This window comes from Cornus florida, unplaced genomic scaffold, assembly GCF_030987335.1.
Source record: "Cornus florida cultivar Cherokee Brave unplaced genomic scaffold, ASM3098733v1 CherokeeBrave_3.0.0_Hap2_Chr02, whole genome shotgun sequence".
Taxonomy (NCBI): domain Eukaryota; kingdom Viridiplantae; phylum Streptophyta; class Magnoliopsida; order Cornales; family Cornaceae; genus Cornus; species Cornus florida.
In genome coordinates this window covers 58,389,274-58,417,186 of record NW_026775572.1, presented here as the reverse complement: position 1 = coordinate 58,417,186, position 27,913 = coordinate 58,389,274, and the positions used below count along the sequence as shown (strand labels likewise).

Here is a 27,913-nt window from a genome sequence, read left to right as displayed (position 1 = left end):
ATTTGTAGGCTTATTTTGTCAATTTTATCTGAACTGGGGTTTGAAGATGGTGGGTGCTGGTGTGGTTCTTGATGGTTATGGTGATGGCGGTTCGCGGGTGGGTACTGGGTGGTGGTGATGGTTGGAATGTAGGCGTTGACCACACCTTCTCACCGGCGAGCATGGAATCCGGCGCGCACTGAACTGGGTGTAAACGGACTTAACGAAACGGTGGCAGTAGCGACTATAGATTATAGAATCGCGATAGAGAGAAAAAAAATAAAATTAAATTCTTTGCTTATATTAGTAGAGGGTATTTTGGAATTTTTTATAAATAAAATTAGTTAAAATTGATAATTAGGGAGCAACTTGGGCTCAAAAGATGGATAATACAGAATTTATATGTATTTTTTTTTTTTTTTTAATAGGGTGATTTTTTGCACATATTATATATAACAAGAAATTTTTTTGTACTTAATTAACCTATTTTTTTATATAAACTTTGTTTATTATTGTGCTAAGTCTAACTAAGTTAAAAAATATTACCGACCAATCAAACAAAAACAAATATATAAGTAAAATGGCTTATGAAATTCATTTGGCCTTTTGAACTTCTAAATAATCATGAACCAAAGTGATTCTAATAGTGTTTGCAGCCAAAACCGAACCATAAACCTTCGTAAGAAAATCAAATCATACAGTTTGAATAACATCACATCAGATCAGCCAGTTTGAACGTCAGATCCATGTAAAAATTTATAATTAATGAAAGACAAATACTTATAATATTGACGTAAGCAAAAGTTAAGTTGTTAAGTTTATTAACAAGAAACGATATATTAGTTTGAATTCACAAAATATCTATTTTGAATCCAAAAAACAAAAGATAAATTCAGAAAAAATCTTATAATTGTATTGATAATTAAATATGTGATTCGGATCTATACATACATATATTTATAATGAAAGAAAATATTAATCTCATAAGACATTAATATTAAAAAATAAGCCTAAAATTTTTCTAAAAATTCTGAAAAATAGGGAAAGAAATCTAATCAAATAAAATTATTAAATATAAAATTTGAGAGCATTCCGACTTCGGTTCGAACAAAAGTCCTCAAATAATTAACAGACCTCTAGAAAATTGCAATTTCGAAGACCTAAATGAAGATTTTCAGCCGAGAACCACAATGACCCAAAAGTTAAAACTAGTAGATTTTTCTCAATGCATTGTTTATTTATTTATTTTTGATTAACTCGGGGTGTTCGGAATGACACGAATCCTTAGGATCTCTCAACAACCCGACTAATCCCCGAAAACTCGGAAGGGCCCCTCTCCACCCGCGTCGGATGAGTCATTGCAGGGCAGCAAATGTTAGCCACAAAGAACACCCAGCGGGACTCGAACCCCATGCCTTAGGCTTACTAAACTTCAAAGTTCAGCAAGTAAACTGTTAGGCCATATCCGAAGTGGATTTTCTCAATGCATTGTTTTAACTCAAAAAAACACTCATTTTTTGGTAAAAAAATGAATTTGTCAAACTGTTTAGAATTCTATTGTACATTTGTACATCAAATATAAAGAATTTCAACACTAACAACATCAACATCATTTAAGAACTACGCTGAAGAAATTATGACCTTGCTCATTGATTGAAGCACAATTCAAAATTATTACATAGGCATTTAAATATGACAAGGATATTATGTCCTTATTTTTGTAGGAAATTCTTAAACCATTGGGATGATAGTTTTGGATATCGTTTTAAGTTCCCATCATTAAAATCTATGTAATTGATGCCAAAACGAATAGTGTAACCCGAATCCCATTCAAAAGAGTCCATTAATGCCCACACAAAGTATCCCTTCAGATTGACGCCGTTCCTATATATGAACAGAAAAAAAAAAAAAAAAATTAGAAGAAAAATCATATGTAGTCATTCTAAAAAATTCAACTATAAAATAAAATCTTTATCAAAGCTTCAAAAGGCTTACTTGATTGCTTTTAGAGTAAATGCCAGATGTTGATAGTAGTACTTGATCCTAAAGTAATCATTGAGGGATTGCTGTTGAAACAATGAAGCATTACTGTACTCTAAATACCCTACAAAAGAATAAGGGATATATAGTGTCAAAATGGTATGCATAAAAATCTTTATGACTTTTGGGGGGGGAGGGAACTAGTTACCATTTTCCATAACATAAAGAACTGGATTATTATATTTTCTCTTTATGTAGAGTAGAATTTGCCAAATCCCTCTCGGATAAACCTGCATGGAGCCCAGCTGAACAAACAAAACATAAAATTGATCATCAATCACTATTTCACGTACATTATTATTATTATTATTATTTTTAGAACTCAGAACTCCCTTGGGTAGGGTCCTTTGAACCCACCCCAACCTACAAACCAATGGTGATGCAACCGGCCTCACAACGACAGCATTGTTTAAGTCGGGACTTATAATGGAGTGTTGGGGTTTGAAACCGGGACATATTTCACGTGCATTATTATCTCAACATAAAACATATTATTTTCACATACCTGCTCGCCAAGAAGGACCCCATCTCTCGCAGCTAGAATTAAAGAAATATCATGTTTTTTTTAGTACAAATTAAGGAAGATACACTATAAATTTGAATCCAATTAATACCGAAAGTATTAAGTTTGAGGAACTTACACACAAGATTGACCCTAGCATCCGTTGTGGAACTCAAGTTTACAGCACTGTAGTTGTCATCATATTTTACATACAAAGAAATATAATAGTTTATGCCAACGAAATCATATGACCCCTTCAGCATCTCGGACTCATTTGCAGAGAAATTTGGAAGTCGTTCTCCGACAAGTGCTCGCATGGTGAGAGGATATTCACCATTTACAATTGGGCTCATAAACCTAAAATACATGTGGAAGAGGCAAAGTTAATATATCTAATGAGATAAAGATTATTTATAGCTCTGCAAAATAAAAATAGAAACAAAGAAAAAATGTCTCTCTTAAATGGCTGTGTAATTCTAACAAAAAGGAAAGAATAATGATTTTTAAGCCAAAGAATTCAGTAGACCACAAGGTCCACAATGCATTGGAGAAATAAACTTAGTCACACAATTCTTCCCAACATGTAGCGCTCTTACGTTCCGAACACACTCCCGCTCTCACGTTCCACACGCGCTCTAGCTCAAATTCTACTTAATTATGGCGTTCTCTCGCTTCCGCTCTCGAATTCGGTTTCGCTCCCTTTCCCGCTCCCGCTTTATGTGACTTAAAAAATAAATTATTTACTTGAGATTAAAGTAGGAGGTGGTAATAATATACCTTTGTCTGTAAATTAGCAACAAATAAATTTTAATGACATTTTAGTCACACAAATTTGGTTGATCATGTTGGAAGTTAATTCAAACTTAACTTCAGTGTTATCTTTCGTTTAAAATTAAAGTTCTTATTCGTTCTATGCTCTCGGTTGGCCTTTGCCATTGATCATTGGCGGATTGGCCAAGTATTCTAGAGTTTTAAATTACTTGGATGTTTACCTTTCACGTATATTTCACCTTTTTTTTTTTTTTTTTTGACCCAGAACTCCCTGAAACAAGGCCACTTAGGAACTCCACCCCATGGCGCCAAATTGGGGGTAATGTAACACAGCCCCATAGCCACACACCGGATGAGTCGAGAACATAGGAGGCTTGCGAGGTTCGAACACTGACCTGTGAAGTGCAAGCGCCAAGCTCTTACCATCACTCCTACCTTTCTTCTTCTTGTGTTAGGATAATAGCCAAAACGTATTGTTTCATTATATATATATATAAGCCAAAAAGGGTAAAAGAGTGGTATGAGAGCAGTCAACAATCAACCAGGGCTACACAAAAGCATTAAAAAAAGGTTCAGGTTAAAAATGGCATCAACGATCAACCGGGGCTACACAAAAGCAGAAAAAAAAAAGTTTGGATAAAAAATGGCGGCAACGTATGTAACAACAAATTTACCTAAAAAAAAAACATATGTAACAACAATACTCATCCAATTATTCCTATTTTCAAAGGAGAAAATTATCAGTTTTGGAGTATTAAAATAAAAACACTTTTTATTTCTTTTAATTTGTGAGAACTAGTTGAGATTAATTTTGCAGAAAATAATAATCAGGAAGAGAGTTACAGCTGCATGAAGAACATTATTGAAAGAAAACAAGAAAAAAGATGTCAAGGCTTTGTCCTATATATTCAACGAAGGTTGGACATCACTATTTTTCCAAGAATAATTAAATGAGAGACAAAATTTCCAAAGAAGCATGGGAGTTGCTTCAAAATGAGTACAAAGGATCGAGTCAAGTAATTACCCTAAGGCTGCAGAATCTTCGTCGTGAATTAAAACTGTAATGATGAAAACTTCTGAGTCAATTCATGCCTACCTCATTAAGGTTACTTCTATTGTCAATCAAGTATAGTCTCTTGGTGAAAATCTAAATGATCAAAAGATTATTGAAAATGTTTTGAGAAGCCTAAATCCTAAATTCAATAGCGTCGTGGCTGCAATTGAGGTGTCAAAAGATTTCTCTATATTGTCTTATGCTCAACTGATGGGTTCGCTAAAAATGCATGATGAGAGATTGAACAGGTCTACTGAAAATCAAGTAGAATAGACTTTCCAATTAAAATTCGAATTTAAAAGAGGTTCAAATGGGAAGGGAAAAATCAAAGATTTCAAGGGCAAAGAGGGAATCAATCCAATGAAAAAGGTAGACAATACATGAAATGGAATAGTGAAATTCCAATTTGTTATTATTGTAGAAAGAATGGTCATATTGAACAAGACTGTTGGTTCAAAAATAAGGATATCAATGTTCCTAAAGGCAACATTTTTGAAAATATAGACATAAAGAAAAGAGGGTTGATACAATCCTAAAAACCAAGCCAACTTTTATGAAGAAATGGGTTAATGCCAGACTTCAAAAAATATGTGGTGTCTTGACAATGGTTTGTAATAACCATATGACAAGAGATAAATCTACTTTTATTAAAATTGATGAATTTTTTAGGTCTCAAGTGTGTGTAGGGATGTAGAAAAAAGGTGACAGTTCAAGGCAAAGAATCAATTGTAGTTGATACTAATTTTGTTAAAAGGATGATTGATGAGGTTTTAAACAATAAAAAGTGCAATTTGGGTATCAGCTTAAAATGAATAGTATTTTTCCATATTCATATCAGCATTTTAGTGTTGACACCCTTTTTGGTAAATTTGCATGGGTAGTGACGTGGCAATGTTTGAACTACAGGTGGATTATTCGGCAGTATTATTGGGCAATGACGTGGATGTGATTTGGACGGAAATGGGGATATATTTTTATTGTGGATTCAAATGGCATGTAAAGGTGGTTGAAGTATTTGAATTAGTTGGGTAACGTTTATAGTTGCTAATTGTTATCTGTGGGATAATTTAACTAAAATTTGCAGTTGTTTAGGTGATGGAGTTGTAATCAAGTAGGATACTTATCTATAGGATTAGTTTGATTTGAATTTACATTTTAGTTATGGCAAAGAGTTATAATGTAATTATAATGCTTATGTATAGGATTTTGGTTACGATATATTCTATAAATAATCAAAGAGGCATGCTGTACTAGAGGTCCAGCATCATCAGAATCATTATATTATTTTGTTTGCTTTCTCAAGCATTTTCCTAAATAGTATCCTTGCTATTTTCTTCTTTATCTTTATCTATCTCATTCTCTCTATCTTGTTCTAATTCTCTCTCTTTATCTCTTTCTATATCCAGATTTTCTCCCATTTCTCTTATCAATCTTTTATTATAAATTATTCATTGTAAAAGTCCTTTTAATTAAAGCAATTCTGAACTCAAAGAGGAGTTTTACTGTTCCTTTTTTTCCTCGCAATCGTCTGAAAGTCAACCTTCTCAAAGGGACTGAAGTTGATAATTTACACTTGAACCATATAATTGGTTCTGGCACGCTCGTATCACATCAATTCATAATTGTATCTAAGGAGCCGATTTCAGCATCAACATTTTTGGCACGCCCGATGGGACCCCACCAGGTGAATGATTTATAGTAAAAATATGCAGTCGGCTTCTCAACCGATATACAAATATTATGATTACTCAAATCAGCCAATGTACCAGTATTCTAATCAGCCATATGGTTGGCCAGACAATTATCGGTATGTTCTAGCAACTGATTATCGGCATGCTCCAATAGCCGTCGATTATCGGCATGTTCTAGCAGCTGATTATCGGCAGGTGATAAATCAGCATATGGGAGAACTAAGATCCCAAATAAATCTCATAATAGGAGAATTTAAATAGGAGGTACTTGCCCAAATATCGGCTATCCAAAGTCGCCATGATCAAGACGAAATCTCGGCAGCTCATGAATCAATTTTTCAACGTGTTTCTTCACCATTGATAAATACTTCTCAAGGGTCACAAACAACGACGATAGAAGTTTCCCCGCCAAATGCAGCTCTTGGTATCCCTATCGGTAATCCGCCAATAATAATAGAAATACCATTGATACCGATTGAGCCGAATGTAAAATCAGCAAAGGTTATTTTACAACACCCACCAATTATGCCGATTCCTCCTTAAAAAGAATAGTAAGAAATGGGGGAGATTGATCAGGAGATTAAAGAATTGATGGCTCAGTTTATCCAAGCCGAGGTAACTCAAGGGCATGGACGACCTCGTCCCGTGTACATGAAACTTTATCCTGACCAGGTGGTAAATCAGCATGTTACCCCTGTATCACAACTTCGATTACATGAGAGGTTGCCAATAACTAGTATAGAAATTGGCCAGTCTTGCCGATCTCGACAGGAGATTTTACCAGAAAATCGACAACAAAGTTTGTTAGAATATTATCAATCATTGACTGCCAATTATCGGCAAGTTTTAACAGTACGTCGAATATCAGTAGGTGGTAAATCAGCCTAGTACTGATGAATGGAAGGGTACAAATTGGCTGAGAGCAAAGCAGCCTATGTACCAACATTCCTTGCCGATTGTAACATCTAATAATCGGCAAAAACAATTATCAGCTGATATAATTATTTTAACCCGCTGTCCTTAGCCCAACTTCAAGAAAAGAAGAAAAAAACTAGCCGATGTTAATTTTAAAAGGGTACTTAGAGCTTAGTTGAGAAAATCGGCTGAGGCAAAATCAGTTGAAAGAAAATCGGCTAAAAAACCAGCAGCTGCCTAGGGGCATGTGATTGCAAACCCCCAACAAAATTTAGTTGATTCATACCCTCTACTTCAGCCTACCGATTATAGTGAGGTCATATTTGCCGATCAATGAACTTTTAGGCATGATGCAGTCCTGCCGATTGAGTTGAATGTAAAATTAGCTAAGGCAAAATTGATTAAAAGAAAATTGGCTAAAAAACCAGAGGCTATCGGGGGGCATGTGATTGCAAACCCCTGACAAAAGTTAGTTGATTCATACTCTCTACTTCAGCCTACCGATTATAGTTGGTTAATGCTTGCCGATCAATGGATTTTTGGGCATAATACAGTCCTGCCAATGTAGCTGAATGCAAAATTGGCTCCAATGAAATCGGCTGAAAGGAAATTAGTCAAGAAAACTCCTTCCTGGCATAATGTCATCGAGATAATAAGCAGATCGGCTAGAATGACGCTTCACAATAATTTAATTCCTGCTGATCATGATCATGATTTGCTAATAGAGTTAGAAAATGCAAGGGGGGCAAGTCCTTCCTGGGTTTATGGGCAGGCAATATTGGCAAACTTTACGAGAATCTAGGAAGAAGCCTCAATCAACAGATTTTGCTAATATGAAATAAAGATCATCTTATGGGTGATTCAAAAGAAATAAAGTTTTGGAGCTCGTTGATTTACAATTTTATTCCAAGTGACTAGCGAAACCCTTGTTCAAAATTTCCTTCCAATGTACTTTAAATTTCGAATATCTTATCGGCTTGGGCAGCGACAGCCGATAAGACATTTAAAATTAGGGGACATTGTTGACACCCTTTTTGATAAATTTGCATGGGTAGTGACGTGGCAATGTGTGAACAACAGGTAGATTATTCGGCAGTATTATTGGGCAATGACGTGGCTATGATTTGGACGAAAATGGGGATATATTTTTATCGTGGATTCAAATGGCATGTAAAGGTGGTTGAAGTATTTGAATTAGTTGGGTAATGTTTATAGTTACTAATAGTTATCTGTGGGATAATTTAACTTAAATTTGCAGTTGTTTAGGTGATGGAGTGGTAATCAAGTAGGATGCTTATCTATAGGATATATTAGTTTGATTTGAATTTACATTTTAGTTATGGCAAAGAGTTATAATGCAATTAGAATGCTTATGTATAGGATTTTGGTTATGATATATTCTATAAATAATCAAAGAGGCATGCTGTATTAGAGGTCCAACACCCTCAGAATCATTATATTATTTTGTTTGCTTTCTCAAGCCTTTCCCTAAATAGCATCCTTGCTATTTTCTTCTCTATCTCTATCTATCTCATTCTCTCTATCTCGTTCTAATTCTCTCTCTCTATCTCTTTATCTATCTCTTTCTATATCCTGATTTTCTCCCATTTCTATTCTCAATCTTTTACTATAAATTATTCATTATAAAAGTCATTTTAATTAAGGCAATTCTGAATTCAAAGAGGAGTTTTATTATTTCCTTTTTTCCTTGCAATAGTTTGAAAGTCAACCTTCTTAAAGAGATTGAAGTTTGACAATTTACACTTGAATCATATAATTGGTTCTGGCATGCCCGTATCCCATCAATTTAGAATCGGATCTAAGGAGCCGATTTTAGCTTCAACATTTAGTCAAATTTTTTTATTTTTTATTTTTTGAATCTTCATAACTTTGACTCCATGAAATATCAAGGGTGAATTCAGGAATTGTCAATGGGGGGGCCAACGAAGAATGGGGATCGAAAGATGAAAGTGTTGAAAATTTTTAGAGGAAATACTGAAATAGGGTTAGAGAGAGAGAGTCTAGGTCACCTAAGACTAGGAATTTAGATATATTGGAGGCAGTTTTCTGCTCTGGTTTTGTAGTCGGGCTTTAGGGCTTGTTTGGCTTGGCATGTTTGGTTGGGCTTTTATTTTAAAACTGTGGCTTAGATCTTGGACTTGTTTGGATGGCCTAATATTTGGGGAGGCTAATACTACTACTAATTTGTTTTGTTTTGAGATTGGGCTAAATTTAGTCATGCCAAATTTTTATTTATTTTTTTTTTTTTTTTGGGTGCTCAAGCGCACCCAAGCCCCCCCTTCAATCCGCCTGTGTAAATAAACATGCACATGTAATTTTGGCATAGTATTTTATGTGGGACTCTTAACAAGTTATCTCTTTTTTGGATAAGAGAGGATATATCACCTATGCTTACTCCATTGACATCCTTTTCATAGAGGAGAGCATATACCCTATTCTACTGACATTCAAAAAGAAGAATTAATGTCATGAAAGCATGCACCATGCAATACTCACCATCCAAGCTGAAAATCCAAAGTTCGACCCAAAGCATGACGATCGAGACTCGAATTAGAGTAAAGTACCGGCCAGATTGCATGAAGGGTAATCCCTATCTTTCCCTTTTGTTCTGCCTACATGAAGATTTCACTTTCAATTAGTTAATTGCAACCACTATTTGGTCTAGAAACAATTTGTCTGCTTAAACAAATAGTTACAATAATGTTGTAGATAGGATTCTAATTTGCCACCTGATACTTCTCTTTGTATAATTTTACAGCAGCAGCATGAGCAAGAAGCTGGTTGTGTGACACAATATATGGTTCGGTGCTCGAATCACCTCCCGTGCAATTGTTTTGCTTCCAAGAAGAGCATCGACCAGGAGCATGAACACCAGTATCATACCCAAGAACGCTAAAGGCCACTGGCTCATTCAAGGTTACCCAGTTCTTCACTCGATTACCGAAAGACTTGAAGCAAAGATCCGCATAGTCACGAAAATCAGCCCTGTGAATTGGATTAACATCATTAAAATATGTCATAATTAATAATACATTAATACGACAAGGATCTCAAAATCAATAATTTCATATGAGTGAAAAAGATTTTTAAAACAACTAGATAATTAAAAGTGTCACCGTATTCTGAATACTCCTAGAATATGGTTTGTAATCCTAGTGTACCAATACAGATGTGAGTTTTGGCCCATCAGAAAGACGTCACATTGTACAAAATAATGTTTGACTCTCAAGGGTCTGCTTGGTTTATTTTTACGAGAACCGTTTTCTCTTTCATATAACTAAGAATATAAAAAAGATACAAAAAATCATCTGGTTGACAGTAGTTTGAAAAACTTAGTTAAAAATAATCAATTTTTAACACTATTTTGTAGTACTTTAAAACCATTTTTTTATTTCCTAAGTTCTTCAGAACTGTTTTTCAAAAATTTGAACAAACAAAGTATAATGTTTTTCTCTTACCGTGCTCTTCCAACACCCTTCATACATAAGCATGATTAATATTGTGTGATGACATTTTCTTTTCTTATGTTTCTTCCTTTTCTTTATAACATTCTGAATCCTAAATCTAATTTACAATATACAATGCTGCCTCTAACTGCTCCCTAGCTAGTTGGTAAATATGAACAACAGGATGAAAATCGAGGAGCTTACACAATTAGAGGACTCAAGAAACCACCATACAATTCTTCTAAACCTTGGGGAACATCCCAATGGAAAAGAGTGACGTAAGGCTCAATACCTATATGTACATAATAAATTACACAGTTCTTAGATGAAGAATTATATAATGCACTTAAAAAATATATGTTTATTAATCAGTAATGAGAGAGAGTCAATCTGTTGTACTATTGTTTTTTAACTCGTCTATGAGGTTGTTGTAGTACTTTATTCCTTTCCAGTTCACTCCTCCACTTAGATTCCCATCTGCAAGTAACAAAATTTAGATAATCAAAACAAATTGTAAAAGAAGGCAAGTAAAAAATCAAATTTGGGTTCGACTTTCATAGGGCGCAAAAACATCGGGGATGATATGTGTGATTTATAAGTGAATGCACATATTCGAAGTTTACCTTGCAACTTCATGTACTAAAGACACAAGGTCTAGAAGGATTCCTCATTTAAAAGAGAAGAAAGAAAGAAAAAACCCTTTTTTTATTTTCATGTGTTACAAAAAGTGTTCCAACAATTTGGGTTCACATGCACTCGATACATCTTTCAATTTATAATTGGACACTAGATGATGAAAGTGATGATCTTACGTGGTAAAATTCTGGGCCATGAAATTGAGAATCGATAAGCATCAAGACCAATTCCCTTCGTGATCCCCACATCTTCCTGCAAGATGATCGAAAGATTATGGTGAAAATAAAATATAGTGATGGACCATCATGGTTAGCAATTAAGTGGTACCAATAATACTCTATTTAATTTAATAGTAATTCTGTCAATAGATTCCTCTAAAGGCTCTAATGACAAGAGTTGTGAAATTTTTTTATCACAATTTGATTGAAATATTTGTTATATGATTTATATGACTATTCAAAAGATCGCAAAAAACTGTCACGATTTAATGGTTAAATAAGGAGATCTCATGACTCATCTAACAAGAAGACTCTTTCTTGATACAAATACTGTTAAATATATACAATACCACTCAAGGAAAAAAAGTGAAGCTTGCCAATGAAAAAGTTTGGGTAGCAGTAACGAACCTTGTACCGATGATAAGAATCAATGGAAACATCTGCATTACTACCGTCCTGTATCTTCCCTGCAAGCTACAATGAACTTGTCAAGAATTTAGAAATATAAGAAATTTTGTTTCTGAAAAATAAGATTTGCTTATTTTACACTCTTAGAATTTGAACCTCAATTTTATCACTTAGGAAGTTTGATGAGATAACGTTGAATTACAACCTTTTGTGATGGATATATATGTGAGATATAAGGTTATTTATTTATATTTTTTTTTTTGGCAAATTTTCATATCAAAACCTGATGATCGGGTTGTAGTTTTTAATTATATTGTGTCTCAATATTTCAGAACTCAAGTGCAAGTGCCTCATACCGTTGGATTGGATGAGAGTCACTTAGGACATGTATGTTAGTAAGGACACTTTTATTTCATGTTTGATGTGGTAGGACTTAGGAAAATATCTTTTGTTGGAAAATTTTGAAGTCTTGAACTGTTCAACCATTTCCACTTTATCTCCACCGGTTGCACTTCTCCGGAATGAGTTTCTATGATTTTTCTAAACTCTGCCAAAGTACAACCAGTGACACTAAGTCCAACCGGTTGCACTTGACAGAATCCCAATTCTTCAAGTATGCCAAAATACAACCAATCACACTTAAAGTCCAACCAATTGCACTTTCCGTATATGTGCGGGGTTTCAGATTTTGGTAACTTTTTAGTTTCTTTTTTGCAGCAAAACTCTTAGAGAAATCCTTAGATGGTTTTACATCTTTTCATATATTTTAAGGAATCTCTAGGCTATAAAAACCTCTCAAAACTTCAACCCAAGTAATGCGTCAATTAGAAAAAACATTATTTTTAGATTATTGTTGAAGCTTTTTTGAGATGGATTTTGGAGAAAATGTTCTTTTATCTTTTTAAGAGTACACACATAAACACTCGAGTTATTTAGGGGGATGTTCTTTATCTGATCATTGGGATCTTCAAAGTCGACCATAAATTAAAAAGATTGATCAGAGTAGCATAATTCATTTCTAATTTTTCATATCACTGAAAGGAAGATTCGATCCATTTGATGAGTGTTCATGTTCTACCAATAACCTATATATCTACTAGTATTAAGAATTAAGCATGAAGTTGAGAGAGTTTGGATGAGGGGCGCAACACCAGAGGTGTTCAACAACTATGTCGTGGTAAAGTGAAGTGGGTGTGAGCCTAAGTCATACTTTGTTTTGTGATAGTGGATTGTTTCACTCAAGACTACGAAAGTCTCTGTGGTTTTCCTCCTAGTTGGTTTCTTTTTCCAATAGGCGGTTTTCCATTCTAAAAATCACGATGTCACAAAATTCTACTTTACTTGTTCTAGTTGTTTCCTAAAGGAAATGTATAAATATAACAATAATGTACAGGTGGAAAAGTGAAGGAATTTTAATAAAAATAGAACCCTAACAGATGGGTCCTAAACGATATCTTGGAGGTATACCCCCAAGATATCTAAAACATCCCACATAACACACTTAGCAAGCCCATTAGGATTTCTAGGATCAAAACCATAGATTCTATCATTCATTTCACTCCAAATACAAGAGAGGGTAGTTGAAAACACCATTCTGCACAACTTGTTTCTGAAACTCTTTTCAGCAAACAACTAGTGAAAAGTGTGAGCCAATCCCAAAACAAAACCAGCCCTCTATAGGTTCCATTTGAGTATATCAACAAGATTGCACCAAACATCCATCATAATAGCATCCATCAAACAAATGATCAATGCACATCCTTCTTATGATTGCAGTAAAAAATATGCCTAGAAGCTAGAGAGATACTGTAATGTCCTGGATTTTTCCAATATTTTTTGAATTTTTAATATCAATTATTTGTTATGCCTTGTTTTGCATGCCATGCGGGCTCCGAGGGCCGTTTTAGTCATTTTCTTGAGCCGAGAGTTTTAAAAATGCATTATTAATTTTTTAAAGTCAACTAGAAGTGACAGAATTATTTTTAGAATTTTTCAGAAGTCAGGATGATTTTCGGGTTCGGGAACTTCTCCCGGTTTTGTCATTTTCATTGAGTGGTGTTCTTGACATTTCACACATATATACATATACATACATCTATACAATGAGGAGATATTTTGTGGGACATGGATGTACATAACTTATTAGTGATAGGGCAATAAGGTAACTTAGCTTAAAGTGAGAATCACCCAAATGATGAGAAGTGGCACCATTAGGACCACTTGACAAAATGTAAGACAAGCCACCTCCTTCCCTCTTCCCTATTTCGTCCAACCCTTCTCCTTTTTCTATCATTCTTCTTTCTCTCCATAAATTTATACACATTATATGCTTCCATGCTTAAAGCTTAATTTTGGAGAGGTTAGAGTGAGATTTTGAAGAAGACAAAAGAAGGGAGTTTCATTCTACTTGACAAGCGCTATTTTTTAAGACCACCATTGCTAGGGTTTGGAGGAAATTCTAAAGAAGGGTTGCTAAGGGCTTGTTTGGTTAGTATATTTGAGGTAGGGATTTCTAAGCCTTACATCCTTTGATCTTTTGTAAGTATATTTTTGTAAAAGCATGCTAAAGTATATGTATATAATGATGTTTTATGCATGATGAGTATGTGGTATAACTTTTAAGAATGAATTTCATGTCAAAATTAGTCAAGAAGGGTAAATTTGTATGCCTATGTGATTAAATGTGCCTTTATGTGCTTACATGGTTATATGATGAAATTTATAAGCCTTGACATGCCATGACTGTTATATTTGCTATGTATATTATCATGTACCCCATTATAGAGATTGTGGGTAAATTGAATATGAGACATTAGCATATGACATATACATTATGGCATTGAGAGGGAGCATGGATAGGGATGAAAATTAGAAACTTGTTTTCTAAAAGTTTTTAAAAGAAAAGTATGAGAAAACCGGACCATAAACAGTTGCCTTGTGTCTGTGGGGCAATATAATTTAGAGGGAACGTGGGGTGAATACCTCATGCGTGGTTGAGTCGCCTAGGCCCCAAATAACGCTAGGGAGTCACCCTGGGTTAGGGATAGATGGTCAATCCTTCTCTCGTGGTAGCGAGGAGTCACCTTGTACCGGGTTAGATTAACGAGTTCGGTGTGTGTATGATTTGTGTTTGAGGATAAAAGGGTTCTGGGATAGACATATGCATTGCATGGTATTGCATTGCGTGAATATATGTTATGATGAGTATTGCTATGATGATGAGGACTTGTATCATTTCCTTGTGTCCCCTTTAAACTTGCATGATTCCATTTCCCTTTATTTTTTAATTTTTTAATTTTCATTCTTCATTGTATGTGACTCACCGGATTGGAAGGGGTGCATCTTAGGTTTCACCTACTGAGCCATAATGCTCACCCTATTATTACCAATTTTCAGGTCATGGCAAGGACGTGGTTGATGAAGGACCTTACAAATGTAGATAGGGTTGATAAATGTAGTTTTTTTTGTAAGCTTTTGTAACCAATGCTTAGTTCAAACTATTCTTTCGGACTACTTTTGTGTAATTTGGGCAAAGTAATGGCAACTAAAGCATGCACTAGCAATGTTATTAGCATTTAAATGACTTAGATGCATAATGGATTATAAAATGCTTAGATTGATGTTTAAAGTTGATGAATGATTATATTATGCATGTTCGTGAGTTGGGACAGGGGCATTAAGGTAAAAAATGACCAACAAGATGTTTGAGAACATGAATGAAGACAAAATGGGCAAATTGCCTAATTTTTGGGTAGCCCCAAGGCTCGGAGCAGGGGGCCGAGTGCTCGGGCTAGGGGGATTGGGATTCTAGTGGCGAAATCCCAATACCGAGCGCTCGGAGGACACTGTCTGAGTGCTTGGTATTGGACTTTGGGTACTATTTTTTTTAGACCTTTGTCAATGGGGTTGAGCTTTATCGTGTGGGTCATATATGGCCTCTAGGATGCTTAGAATGTTATGGTCCTGTCGGAATACGAGCGGAACGGCCTAGAATGTCAATTTTACCCTTTTTAACCTTAAAACAGGTGAATTTAAATGAAGTTTATTTCCTTTGCTTATGAATCTAAATGACTAGAAATGACCTAGATGATTGTTATTTGGTCCCTAATGCACTGTACGGTCCATAATGACTATTTTTTCCTTTGGGTGTTTTCGGGTCGGGTTAGGACCCGGTTAACATTTTGGATCCTCAGGTTTGGGTCGTTATAGATACCTCACCTTTTAAGGATAGAATCTGTTATAATTGAGTTATATAAAATCAAGGTAGTGTACACAGACCACCTAAGCCTACCACTATTCTAGCAAATACTAGCCCAAAAAACTTTAGGATTCACTACCCTACAAGCTTCCTAAGCAGTTTTTATGTCATTTGTTTGTTCTATCATAGTAACTGATCTGCACCTCCATAAATCTTATTCTAAACTATGTACTGCTTAATCTACATAAGAATAGACTAAAATTTAGAGTCATCCCACTGGTTGTCCATAATGAATTGACTGAAGTTAACTTACTTGTCTGAACTCAAGTACCTAAGAGTCCTATAGTGAAATTTCTTAGCTAAAAACTAACCCGCACACCATGGATTAAGAAAAAAATTTATCCTCTTATCATCACCAATTCAAAATTTTCATTGTTGCTTAACAGTGTCCCTGACAGAGACAATACTTTTCCATATGGATTAGTACGAATCCCTAGGAACTACATTCCAATATGATGATCTTTTGACATAGCATTGCCCAAACCAGGCTACCCAAATCCTATCCTTAGAAAGGAGAAAGTCCTAAGATAACATGTACTTTGCACCCTTGTCTACATCATATATTCTTCTCACACCAAGCCCATCTCCAATTTTACAGCTGTAAGCTTCTTCCAATATAATTCATGTAGATTATACCTATTGTCATCATGACCCCAAATAAAGTTCTGCATCCTTCTCTCAATAATGTTGATAAGAGTAACAGGTAAAGAGTAAACTAAGGCCCATTAATGGACCATAGGAACAACCACAGCCCTGACTAACTCCACTCTACCTGCCATTGAAAGGTTTAAACCTAACCATCTACTTGTAGCAAAAAACATCTTATTAATAAGAGGCATACGGTATATCTTTCTTAGCCCTTTATCAGAAATAAGCAGACTAAGATATGTAAATGGGCATTTACTAAGCTTACATGCAAGAATTCTCAGAACTGTAGATCTTCTTCTAACACTCCTAGTAAGATAAACTTCTTATTTGTGCTTATTAACAAATAAATTAGAATCACCTTTAAAATGCTCCATAATTTTCTTTGGAGGCATGACAGGGGCCAAATTAGCTCTAACCACCACCAAAATAAGTCATCAATAAATAATTGTTGAGTGATAGATGATCCACCCCTCTTAGTCTCAGTAATAACCAGATTACCCCTACTCAACTCATTCTGATAAGCACCAGATAAATATTCTGTCACCAAAGTTAATAGAAGTGGAGAAAAAGGATACCCTTGTCTCAAACATCTGACTGGTTGAAAAAAACTACAAAAAATCCCATTAATCATGACAAAAAACCATGCAGTAGAAATGCAAGCATTCGTCGAACTAATCCACCATCTACCAAACACAAATATTTAAAGCAGTTGCAAGAAGAAGAACCATTAATTGAATAGAATTGTAGGCCTTTCTTAGATCCACTTTCCAGGCTAGGGTGGGCTTGGCCTATTTAGAACCAAAACCTCTTAAGAACTCAAGCAAATATAATGTTATCTTGGATTTTCCTACCTCTAATAAAAGTATTTTGCTCTTTCCCAACTATTTGATCAAGGACTACACCAAGCCTTAAAGCCATAAGTTTAGTGATAATTTTATACACTGCATTACATAGAGAAATAGGCCTAAACTTCCCTATCTTAAGAACATCTTTTTTTCTTAGGTTTAAGAGTAATGAAAGCTTAAGCTTTACCCATTTCTGAGCAATGGAAGAAATGAAGGATTGCATATGTGACATCCTCTCCTACTATCCCTCAATACTGTTGAAAATATCTGGTGGTGAATCCACCCAAGCTTGTAGCCCTATTAGCACCAACGCCGAATATAGTGTTTTTAATTTTAGTTATAGTAATAGGCATCTTAAGCCTTGCACTATCCTTCACCTATAGAACTCTTCTACTGTTATAAGGAGAAGGGTTACACTTAGCATCATGAGCTGTAGTAAACAACTTAGCGTAGTATTACTGGAGAATCATTGTACTGATACCTAAAGAATCATTCATTATACTGCCATCATCAACTTGTAAAATAGTGATATTATTAGTGGATATCCTTAATCCTCTGGTATAAAAACATGGTATTTCTATCTTGATCCTGGACCCATCTACACCTGACCTTCTGAGTTAAAATGATTTATTCATTAGATAGAGCAACTTCATATTGTCATCTAGCAGCTTCCTCACTAGAAATAGCTACCTCACTCATGGGATTATGAGCAAGCTCATTCTGCACAACTTCAAGAGTCTTCCTTGTAGCAATAACTATAATATCCCGTGATTTTAAATGATTTATTAAATGGGTTTTTATTTAATTATTTGAGTTAATTAATATATTTATTAATTGATATGTGTATTTTAATTTATTTGTTATATGTTTATGTCTATTTGTATTATTGCATTTATTTTATTTATTTAGTTTGGGCTGTAATTAAGGTTACTAGGCCATGGGTTATTTGGGCCAGCCTGATATGTTGAATCAGAATCAGACTCATTTTATTTAGGCCCAAGTCTTATACCTTATTATGTTAACTGTGATGTCCTGGATATTTTTGAATTTTAATTTAATTTCTTTTTTGTGCCTTGTTTTGCATGCCATGTGGGCCCTGAGGGTTTAGAAATTCATTTTTTTATTTATTTTAAGTAAGTTAGAAATAATAGTGTTATTTTCAGAATTTTTTGAAAGTCGAGACAACTTTTGGGTTCGGGAATCTCTCCCGGTTTTGCCAATGTATAGAAGGGCATTGTGGACATTTTACTTATATATATATATATATATATATATATATATATACATACATACATGTATCTATAGGTTTGAGGAAGATATTTTTGGGGACCTTGTGGGGGTTCTGAAGAAAGGGGAGGGGAACTAGAGTAATCTTATAAAAATGTATAATCACCCAAATAATGACATGTGGCAAAGGAGGAACCACACCCTCAAAATTAGAATTGCCAAATGCTTTCCTCCTTCCTCTCATTTCGGCCAAACACTTCGTCTCTCTAAGTTTCCCTTTCACTCTCTATATCTGTACATACACACACATACTTCAAGTTTCAATGCCAAAATTGAGGGGTTTAGAGTGTAATTTGTGTGATAGGCATGAAGGTAAAGTGGTAGAGCTTAAGGAAAGCTTCCTTTTGTCACCCATCTTGCAAGGTGTTAGAGATTTAAAAAATTAGGGCTTGGTCCTAGGGCTTATTTGGCTAACAAATTGAGGTAGGGGTTTAGCTAACAAATTGAGGTTGGGGTTTTCTAAGACCTTATACTTTGACTTTCATTGAAGTATCTTGCCTTGTCTTACTATGGATTTCATACTGAATGCATGACTTTGATTTTATTGCTAGCTAAATGGTGATGATGTAGTAGTGTGTTCTAACCATGTTTATATGGGACAAATATGATGTCTTTCCATGCTATGTGTTAAGTGCTAACTTAGTTGAGAAGAAGTGAACTCCATAATGAGCATGTTGTGTTTAAAGTATAAAAATTGCCTTAATTGCGATTACATTGGGAAGTGTGCTATGGTGATGTTTAAATTTCATAAAATTCCATGTTAAGTTAAATTGCAAAAAAGATGGAATATTCATGTTGTTGTTGTTGTTTTACTAGAATTGTCTAATTGAGAACATTGGTGCATATGCATGGCATGATAGGGAAAGGAAAGGCAGAAAGGGACTTGAAATGAAATTTTTATAAAAGTAACCGGATTTCGCGAGTTCGGCACTAGAGAGAACGCGTGCTGGTTTAGGAAGCGTAAATTTGATTACTATGCCCTGAATGGTCATCAGTTTAGAGGTTAGTGACAGATAATCATTCTCGTTTCGGTAAACTTAGTTAGCAGTTTTTGGGTGTGAGTTAGGTTCGGTAGAAACCAAGTTGGGGATATGGTGCATTGCATTACATTTTTACGCATACTTGTGATTAGTTATATATTTGCCATGATGAGAATGATTATATGACTTAAATGCTATAGAAACCCTGATGCATGACCCCGGTTCATTTTTATTCCCGTTATGCGTTTCGTGGCTTTAGGGAGTCCAAAGTTAATGCCTTAGGCAACTTCTACTGAGCCTCTATGCTTACCCATTCCTTCAACATTTTTCAGGTCCCGACAAGGAAGTGGTTGATGACATTCCTCCAGAAGTGTAGTAGAGGTTAATGAAACCCTCTTTTGTAATTTTTGTAAATAATGCTTAACTATTACGATTATTTTTTTTGTAAAGATGACGTTATCCGTTTAATTATATAAAACATTGCAACTAAGACCTTAAGGGTTTCTAACTTGTAAACTTATTCTTTTAGGATGTTATTTGGTAAAATTTTGGCATGTAAGTCATGGGGATGATAACTATATTCATACTTTAAAGTTTTGGGATGATATGTACTTTAATGATGTAATTTGAACCATTATAATATATGGATGATGTTGTGGGAGTGTATCTATATTTTTAGGATTGTTTTGGGACATATTTTAAGTGTATGGAAGGGTTATTTGTCTTAAATTTCAATACAAGAACCAACCAAATCTTCTTAAGAGGCCAAATTGACCATTTTCTGGGTCACTCGATGGATCGAGCTTCCACTCGATCGATCGGAGGCTCCCATACTTAGAAAAATTGAGAAAAACCTTAAATTTCATGCTCTCGGCCCTACCGTTTGATCTTGGGAGAGTCCAAGAAATGTGTTTGAGGTTTGGAGCTTTCTAGGCTTAGCGGGATATTATTGGAGGTTTGTACAGGATTTTTCTTCCTTAGCCGCTCCTATGATGAGGCTTACCGAAAGGGGGTAAAGTTTGTGTGGAATGAAGCGTGTGAATCCTTTTTCCGAGAATTGAAGACGAGGTTGACCATGACACTGATTTTTATTATTCCTGAGTGTGTCTTGGGTTATGTTATTTATTGTGACACTTCCTGTAATGGTTTGGGTTGCGTCTTGATGCAAGACGGAAGTGATGTTGCTTACGGGTCTAAACAGTTGAAGACTTATGAGCACAACTACCCCACAAATGACTTAGAGTTAGCGGCAGTTGTTTTTTCCTTAAAGAGTTAGAGGCATTACTTGTATAGCGAGAGATTTAAAGTATTCTTGGATTAGAAGAGTCTCAAGTACCTTTTTGGGCAAAAGGCTTTGAATTTGAGACAACGATGATGGGTTGAGTTTATAGAGGACTCTAACTTTAGCTTGCAATACCATCCCTGAAAGGCAAATGTTGCAGCAGATAGTCTCTTGGAGAAATAGCTTGTCTTGCTATTCGGGAATGGAAGATGATGGAAGAAGACAGAAGACATTGCGAAAATATTATTGCATTTCAGTGACAGCGGCAAGCCCGCTACATTGTTTAGTCTCGTTACCCAACTGACACTTATTGGTAGGGTTATTGAGGCACAAACGCAAGATGAAGAGGTTTAGGTGATTCATTCATGGATTTTGGGTGGCGAGACAGTTGAAGGTGGGATATTGCGTCTGGATAAAACTTTACGGTTCAAGGGTATGACAGTTGTTCCTACATCTTATCGTGAAGACGTCTTATGGGAGTTTCACATTTCTCATTTTGCGGTGCACCCCTATAGCACCAAGATGTATCATAATTTGAAGTGATAGTATTGGTGGGCAGCAATGAAGAGAGATGTGGCACAGTTTGTTGCTAGATGCCTTACTTGTCAGCAAGTGAAGGCAGAACACCACAGGTCAACAGGTTTACTTTATCCTTTCGAAGTGGCACAATGGAAGTAGGAGCATGTCACTATGGATTTTATGACGGGGCTTCCAAGGTCTGTGACAATCAATAATGCAGTTTGGGTTGTGGTTGACAGATTAACCAAGTCGGCTCATTTTTTACCTATGAGTGTGTTGGATAATGTTGAGACGCTTAGCCGGTTGTATATGGGGGAAATTGTGAGATTGTATGGTGCTCTAGTGACTATTGTTTTCGATAGAGATGCTCGGTTTATCTCTAAATCCTAGAAGGGATTTCAGGCAGCACTTGCCACACAGTTGCATTTTAGTACGGCATTTCACCCACAGAAGGACGGCCAGTCGGAGCGTACCATCCAGATTTTGGAGGAAATGTTTCGGAATGTATTATTGATTTTGGGGGCAGTTGGGAGGAGCGTGTGCCATTGATTGAATTTGCCTACAATAATAGCTATCAGGCGAGTAGAGAAATGGCTCTTTCTGATGCGTTATATGGTAGACCTTGTAGATCTCAGGTTTATTGGACAGAGGTAAGCGAGTTTGCTATCTTAGGTCTGGAAATCGTGCACGAGACTATGAAAAAAGTCAAGCTCATTAGACAAAGGTTGTTTATGGCATAGAGCCGGAAGAAGAGCTATGCGGACAAGCGAAGACGACCACTATCTTTTGAGGTGGGAAACCACGTCTTTTTAAATGTCTCGCCACGAAAGGATTTGTTGAGGTTCGGGAAGAGTGGCAAGATATCACCATAGTTAATTGGCCCGTTTGAGATTTTAGAGTATGTTGGGAAGGTTTCTTATCGGTTGGCATTACCGCCATATATGGATAGAGTCCATAATGTATTTCACGTATCTATACTTCGGAAGTATGAGCCGGATCCATAACATGTTTTAAGTTGGGTTGATGTAGAGGTCGACGAGGATGTGACCTACGAAGAGAGGCCGGTCCAGATTCTTGACAGCCGGGACAAAGTGTTGAGGGACAAAACGATTCCATTAGTGAAATTTTGTGGCATCACTATAGCGTGGAGGAGGCTACTTGGGAACTAGAATAGGAGGTTCATTCCAAGTATCCTGACATAATTCCATCTCCAGGTATGACTTGATTTCAGGGACGAAATCCTTCTAAGGAGGGTAGATTGTGATATCCCGGATTTTTCTGAATTTTTTTTTGAATTTTTATGTAATTTATTTTTTATGCCTCGTTTTGCATACCACACAGGCCCCGAGGGTAGTTTAAGTTATTTTCTTGAGCCGAGGGTTTTAGAAATGCATTTTTTATTTATATTAAGAAAGTTAGAAATGATGGTGTTATTTTTAGAATTTTTTGGAAGTCGAGACGATTTTCGGGTTTGAGAATTTCTCTCGGTTTTTCTTGTGGACATTTTAGTTATATATATATATATATATATATATATATATATATCTACATGTATCTATAGGTTAGAGGAAGATATTTTTAGGGACCTTGTGGGGGTTGTGATGAAAGGGGAAAGGCACTAGAGTAATCTTATAAAAAGGTAGAATCACCTAAATGGTGACATGTGGCAAAGGAGGAACCACACCCTAAAAATTAGAATTGCCAAACCCTTTCCTCCTTCCTTTCATTTCGGTTAAACACTTCCTCTCTCTAAGTTTCCCTCTCTGTCTCTCTCTCTCTCTCTCTCTATAACTATACACACACATATACTTCAAGTTTCAAGGCCAAAATTGAGGGGTTTAGAGTGTGATTTGTGTGATAGGCATGCATGCAAAGTAATAGAGCTTGAGGAGAGCTTCCTTTTGCCTCCCATCTTGAAAGGGGTTGGAGATTTTGAAAATTAGGGCTTAGTCCTAAGGCTTATTTGGCTAACAAATTGAGGTAGGGGTTTTCTAAGATCTCGTACTTTAACTTTCATTGAAGTATCTTGCCTTGTCCTACTATTGATTTCATATTGATTGCATGACTATGATTTTATTGCTAGTTAAATGGTGATGATGTAGTAATGTGATCTAAGCATGTTTATGGGTGACAAGTATGATGCCTTTCCATGCTATGTGTTAAGTGCCAACTTAGTTGAGAAGAAGTGAACTCCATGATGAGCATGTTGTGTTTAAAGTATAGAAATTGCCTTAATTGCGATTACATTAGGAAGTATGCCATGTTGAGTTAAATTACAAAAAGGATGACATATTCATGTTGTTGTTGTTGTTTTGAAGAATTGTCTAATTGAGAACATTGGTGCATATGTATGGCATGATAGGGAAAATAAAGGGAGAAAGGGACTTGAAATGAAATTTTTATAAAAGTAACCAGATTTCGCAAGTCCTGTGCTAACTTTGACCTAGAGGGAACGCGTGCCGGTTTAGGACTCGTAAAGTTGATTACTAGGCCCTAAATGGTCGTCGGTTTAGAGGCCAGGGATAGATAATCAATATCGCATCGTTAAAATCAGTTAGCGGTTTTCCAGTGTGAGTTAGGGTTAGTAGAGACCAAGTTGGGGACATGGTGCATTGCATTGCATTTTTATGCATACTTGTGATATGTTGTATATTTTTCGTGATGAGAATGATTATACGACTTAAATGCTATAGAAACCCCGATGCATGTCCCCTGTTCATTTTTATTCCCGTTATGTGTTTCATGGTTCAAGGGAGTCCAAAGTTGACGCCTTAGGCAACTTATACTGAGCCTCCGTGCTCACCCCCTCTTTTAACATTTTTTAGGTCTCGGCAAGGAAGTGGTTGATGACATTTCTCCATAAGTATAGTAGAGGTTGATGAAACCCTCTTTTGTAATTTTTGTAAACAATGTTTAACTATGACGATTATTTTTTGTAAAGATGATATTATCCGGTTAATTGTATAAACCATTGCAATTAAGACCTTAAGGTTCTCTAACTTGTAAACTTATTCTTTTGGGATGTTATTGGGTAAAATTTAGGCATATAAGTCATGTGGATGATAACTATATTTATACTTTAAAGTTTTGGGATGATATAGACTTTAATGATGTAATTTGAACCATTATAATATATGGATGATGTTGTGGGAGTGTATCTATATTTTTAGGATTGTTTAGGGACATATTTTAAGTGTATGGAAGGGTAATTTGTCTTAAATTTCAATGTAGGAACCAACCAAAGCTTCCTAAGAGGCCAAATTGACCATTTTCCTTGTCACTCGATCGATTCGAATCTCCCATACTTAGAAAAATTGAGAAAAGCCTCAAATTTCATGCTCTCGACCCCATCGTTCGAGCTTGGGCTCTATTGATCGAGTTTAGACTCGATTGGTCGAGTTAGGCTCAATCGAGCACTCTAACTTGTTTATTGGTGGTTAACCCAAATTTCGAATGGCCATAACTCCCTCGTTTCAAACCCAAAATTGGGTCATTCTTTAGTTTAAACTTTCCGACTCGAAGTTAGATTTTCAATGATATCAATATCATTTTCAAATTCCAATTACACTGAGAGTTGTAACTGTTTTAGTGAAGAGGTATCGACGAATCCTTAAAACCGAGTGGGTAAGTGTGAAATAGTATGCCTATGGTCATTAGGAACTTATGGAGTGAACTAAATTGGCTAATGTGATGTTATAGAGCCCCATTTAACTACTTATAGTCACCTCCTTCCCCAATTTTACCTTGAAATAACCCTTTTTACTTTTGTGTGACCTCGGGTCGGGTTAGGGCCGGTTAGCGATCTAGATCCCCTGGATTTGGGTCGTTACATTAACCCTAATATAACAATTAGGATATAGACATTATACGTATAATGTATAGAGATAGAGACAGACATAGAGAGGGAGCGAAAGAGAGAGACAGATAAGGCAGCGACGAACCCTAAGCTACCAATTTGTAGAGGAGAATCCGAAAAGACTACGAGCTTAGACTGATTTTTGGTGAATTACTCATTGCTACAATTCTGAGGCAAGTTCATCTCTTCTCTTCCCCTTTGAATTTATAAGCCTTTTACCTCTATGAACTCATAGCTAGTATGTTTAATCACTGTTATTATCTTGTGTAAATTGATTTGTGAAATTATGAATTGAACCTTCAAACGTTTTGGTGAAATTTTCCAAACTAATAAATAAATTTGTAAACCATGCTTTATTATTATAGAATTTGATTTAAATCCTCGTTATGCTTTAGATTATTTGGGATTGCATCTCTAAATTCGTTTTAATCCATAGATCGTCTTATGCTTTACATAACTTGGCTGAAATTATTAACCCCGGATTGAGAACCCGCAGTTGCGTAAAGGAATTCACGCCCAGGCAATTTTAGCCGACTGAAACTCGGAGTCAGCCGACTGAAATACAAGTTTCAGTCGATTGACATTTGATTTCAGACGATTGAAAACCCCTTGTTACTACAGACTAACTTTTGTACTTTAAGGCTCAACAATTTTTCGAAACAGTGAGTTTTTGTCAAAGTCGCCACCCCCTGGAACCAGGCTCGACCTTAGAATAGTTCGCGTAAGGTATTATACTATGCCGAAAAGAATAATTGGAAAGGATGAATAAATTTCATACTGTGATATAAATGTTATTAAACATAATGTGGATGGGGAATGTATAAATTCAATATGGTGCGATGTTAAAAATAAATAAGAGGTGAAAAGATATTGACTATATATATCTGATAGGTTTTGTTTTATTTTATTTGTTTACTGTTATTTTATTATGTTGCTACGATGTTAAAAATAAATAAATTAATTAATTAACAAATAAGAAAAAAAATTAGGTTGCTGCAAAACCAAGAAGTCATCTATACTAGAGAGACAACTGGTGAAGAAAATTATTAGAATATAGAAATGGAGTGATATTCACACTCTTTTTTTAACCAAAATTCCTAGGGTTGTAGAACTTAGAACATTAATACCATTTGCTTTTCTGTTGTTTTCTTTTCTCTTCTTGTGTTTGTAAAGTTCAAGCATACACACACCCTAACCTTCCTTTTGAGCTGATGCCATTTGCAAAACTAATACCATTCACTTTTAAAACAGTAATCAACTAATCAAAAATGGGATGCCAATATGGCCAGGGGAAATAGAAAAAGATTTATCGCAGAAACTCCAAGGGTTGGCCTAGGGAAAAGACTTGATCCCTAGAGCCTCGTTGAAGGTTCAGTTCTTAAGTTTGATTCTTTTTAGGTGTGAGCAATTTCTAAGGCCATGACTGCGAACATAGTTCGAGCCTTACTTGATATGTGTGAAGGGTCGCCTGTCTGTGAATTATTCAGGGCAAAGCCCCAGACAACCCGTTATCAAAAAAAAAAAAAAAAAAGGAAATTTCAGAGAGGGAGTGAGGAGACCTGGATATGTACGAGTGAAAGAATCCCATATACTTGGGCGTCTACCATCTTCATTTACAGCACCTTCAATCTGAAAATAAATAAACAATATTAGAAGCAGCTATATACAAAAATATATTATTTATACAGTATACTTGTTGTATGTATCTTCATAGGTTTGAGTAGCTCCATAAATGTCAATGACCTGATAAGCAGATGATCCTGCTCCAAACACAAAACCATCCGGAAAACAACTGCGGTTAAACGAATCTATTTTGTAACTAGGTGATAAAGGTTTGTTTTGGCGGTGAATCGATCTTAAGGACATGCTATATCTCCATGGAAATGTTGCATTACTTGTCACTGCACTTGCAATGACGAGTAGGGCTTTGAAGAGAAAATTTTGGAACGCCATTACGAATACAGCTTTCTTTTGGTATGATACCAATGTTGTCTATGTGGCGAGTAAAATGAAACACAAGCTGGGCTTTATATAGAGCAAAACAAGCTAGGATGGGAATGATGCATTGTACTTGATATATTCTGAAAATCAATAAACACTATTCATTAATGATTTTATTATACCATTATTATTTTATTACTACCTATGCAGGTCATATGATTTAGAACAATGCATATCACGCCTCTCATTATTAGTCAGTCAATTCTTTCCTACTTTTTTTGTTATTGCGTTTTCTTTATTTATCATACTATACTTGGTTTTTACATTATCAACTGTAGCTTTACATTTTGGTCAAAAAATAAATAAAAATAGTAGGTTTACATAGTAGCATAGTCTACTACATAATTTCTTTATTGTATTATTGTCATATGTTCATTTGAGAGTTCGTATCGTAATATTTGTATTTTGAACATTTGTAAGATTTGTATTTTGTATTGTATTTTTTCATATGTAAGATTTGTATTTTGTATGATATGTATAGTACTCTATACGTTAGTTTGCTCGAATTGAGTAAGGTATTTTCATTCAAGTGGTTTTTCAAAAAAAAAAAAAAACA

General features: G+C 35.4%; 1 protein-coding gene across 1 annotated transcript; it reads right to left on the bottom strand.

The window, feature by feature from the left end:
* Positions 1–1,691: 1,691 nt before the first annotated feature.
* Positions 1,692–27,309, bottom strand: LOC132296281 (beta-glucosidase 24-like). The gene is made up of 13 exons (XM_059794491.1): positions 27,100–27,309; positions 26,916–26,985; positions 11,682–11,740; positions 11,232–11,307; positions 10,819–10,896; positions 10,624–10,711; positions 9,703–9,958; positions 9,470–9,585; positions 2,661–2,878; positions 2,525–2,556; positions 2,168–2,264; positions 1,975–2,083; positions 1,692–1,863 (listed from the first exon to the last, which is right to left on the bottom strand). Exons 1-13 carry the CDS (start codon positions 27,307–27,309, stop codon positions 1,692–1,694), a joined length of 1,581 nt encoding a protein of 526 aa, XP_059650474.1.
* Positions 27,310–27,913: the final 604 nt, after the last annotated feature.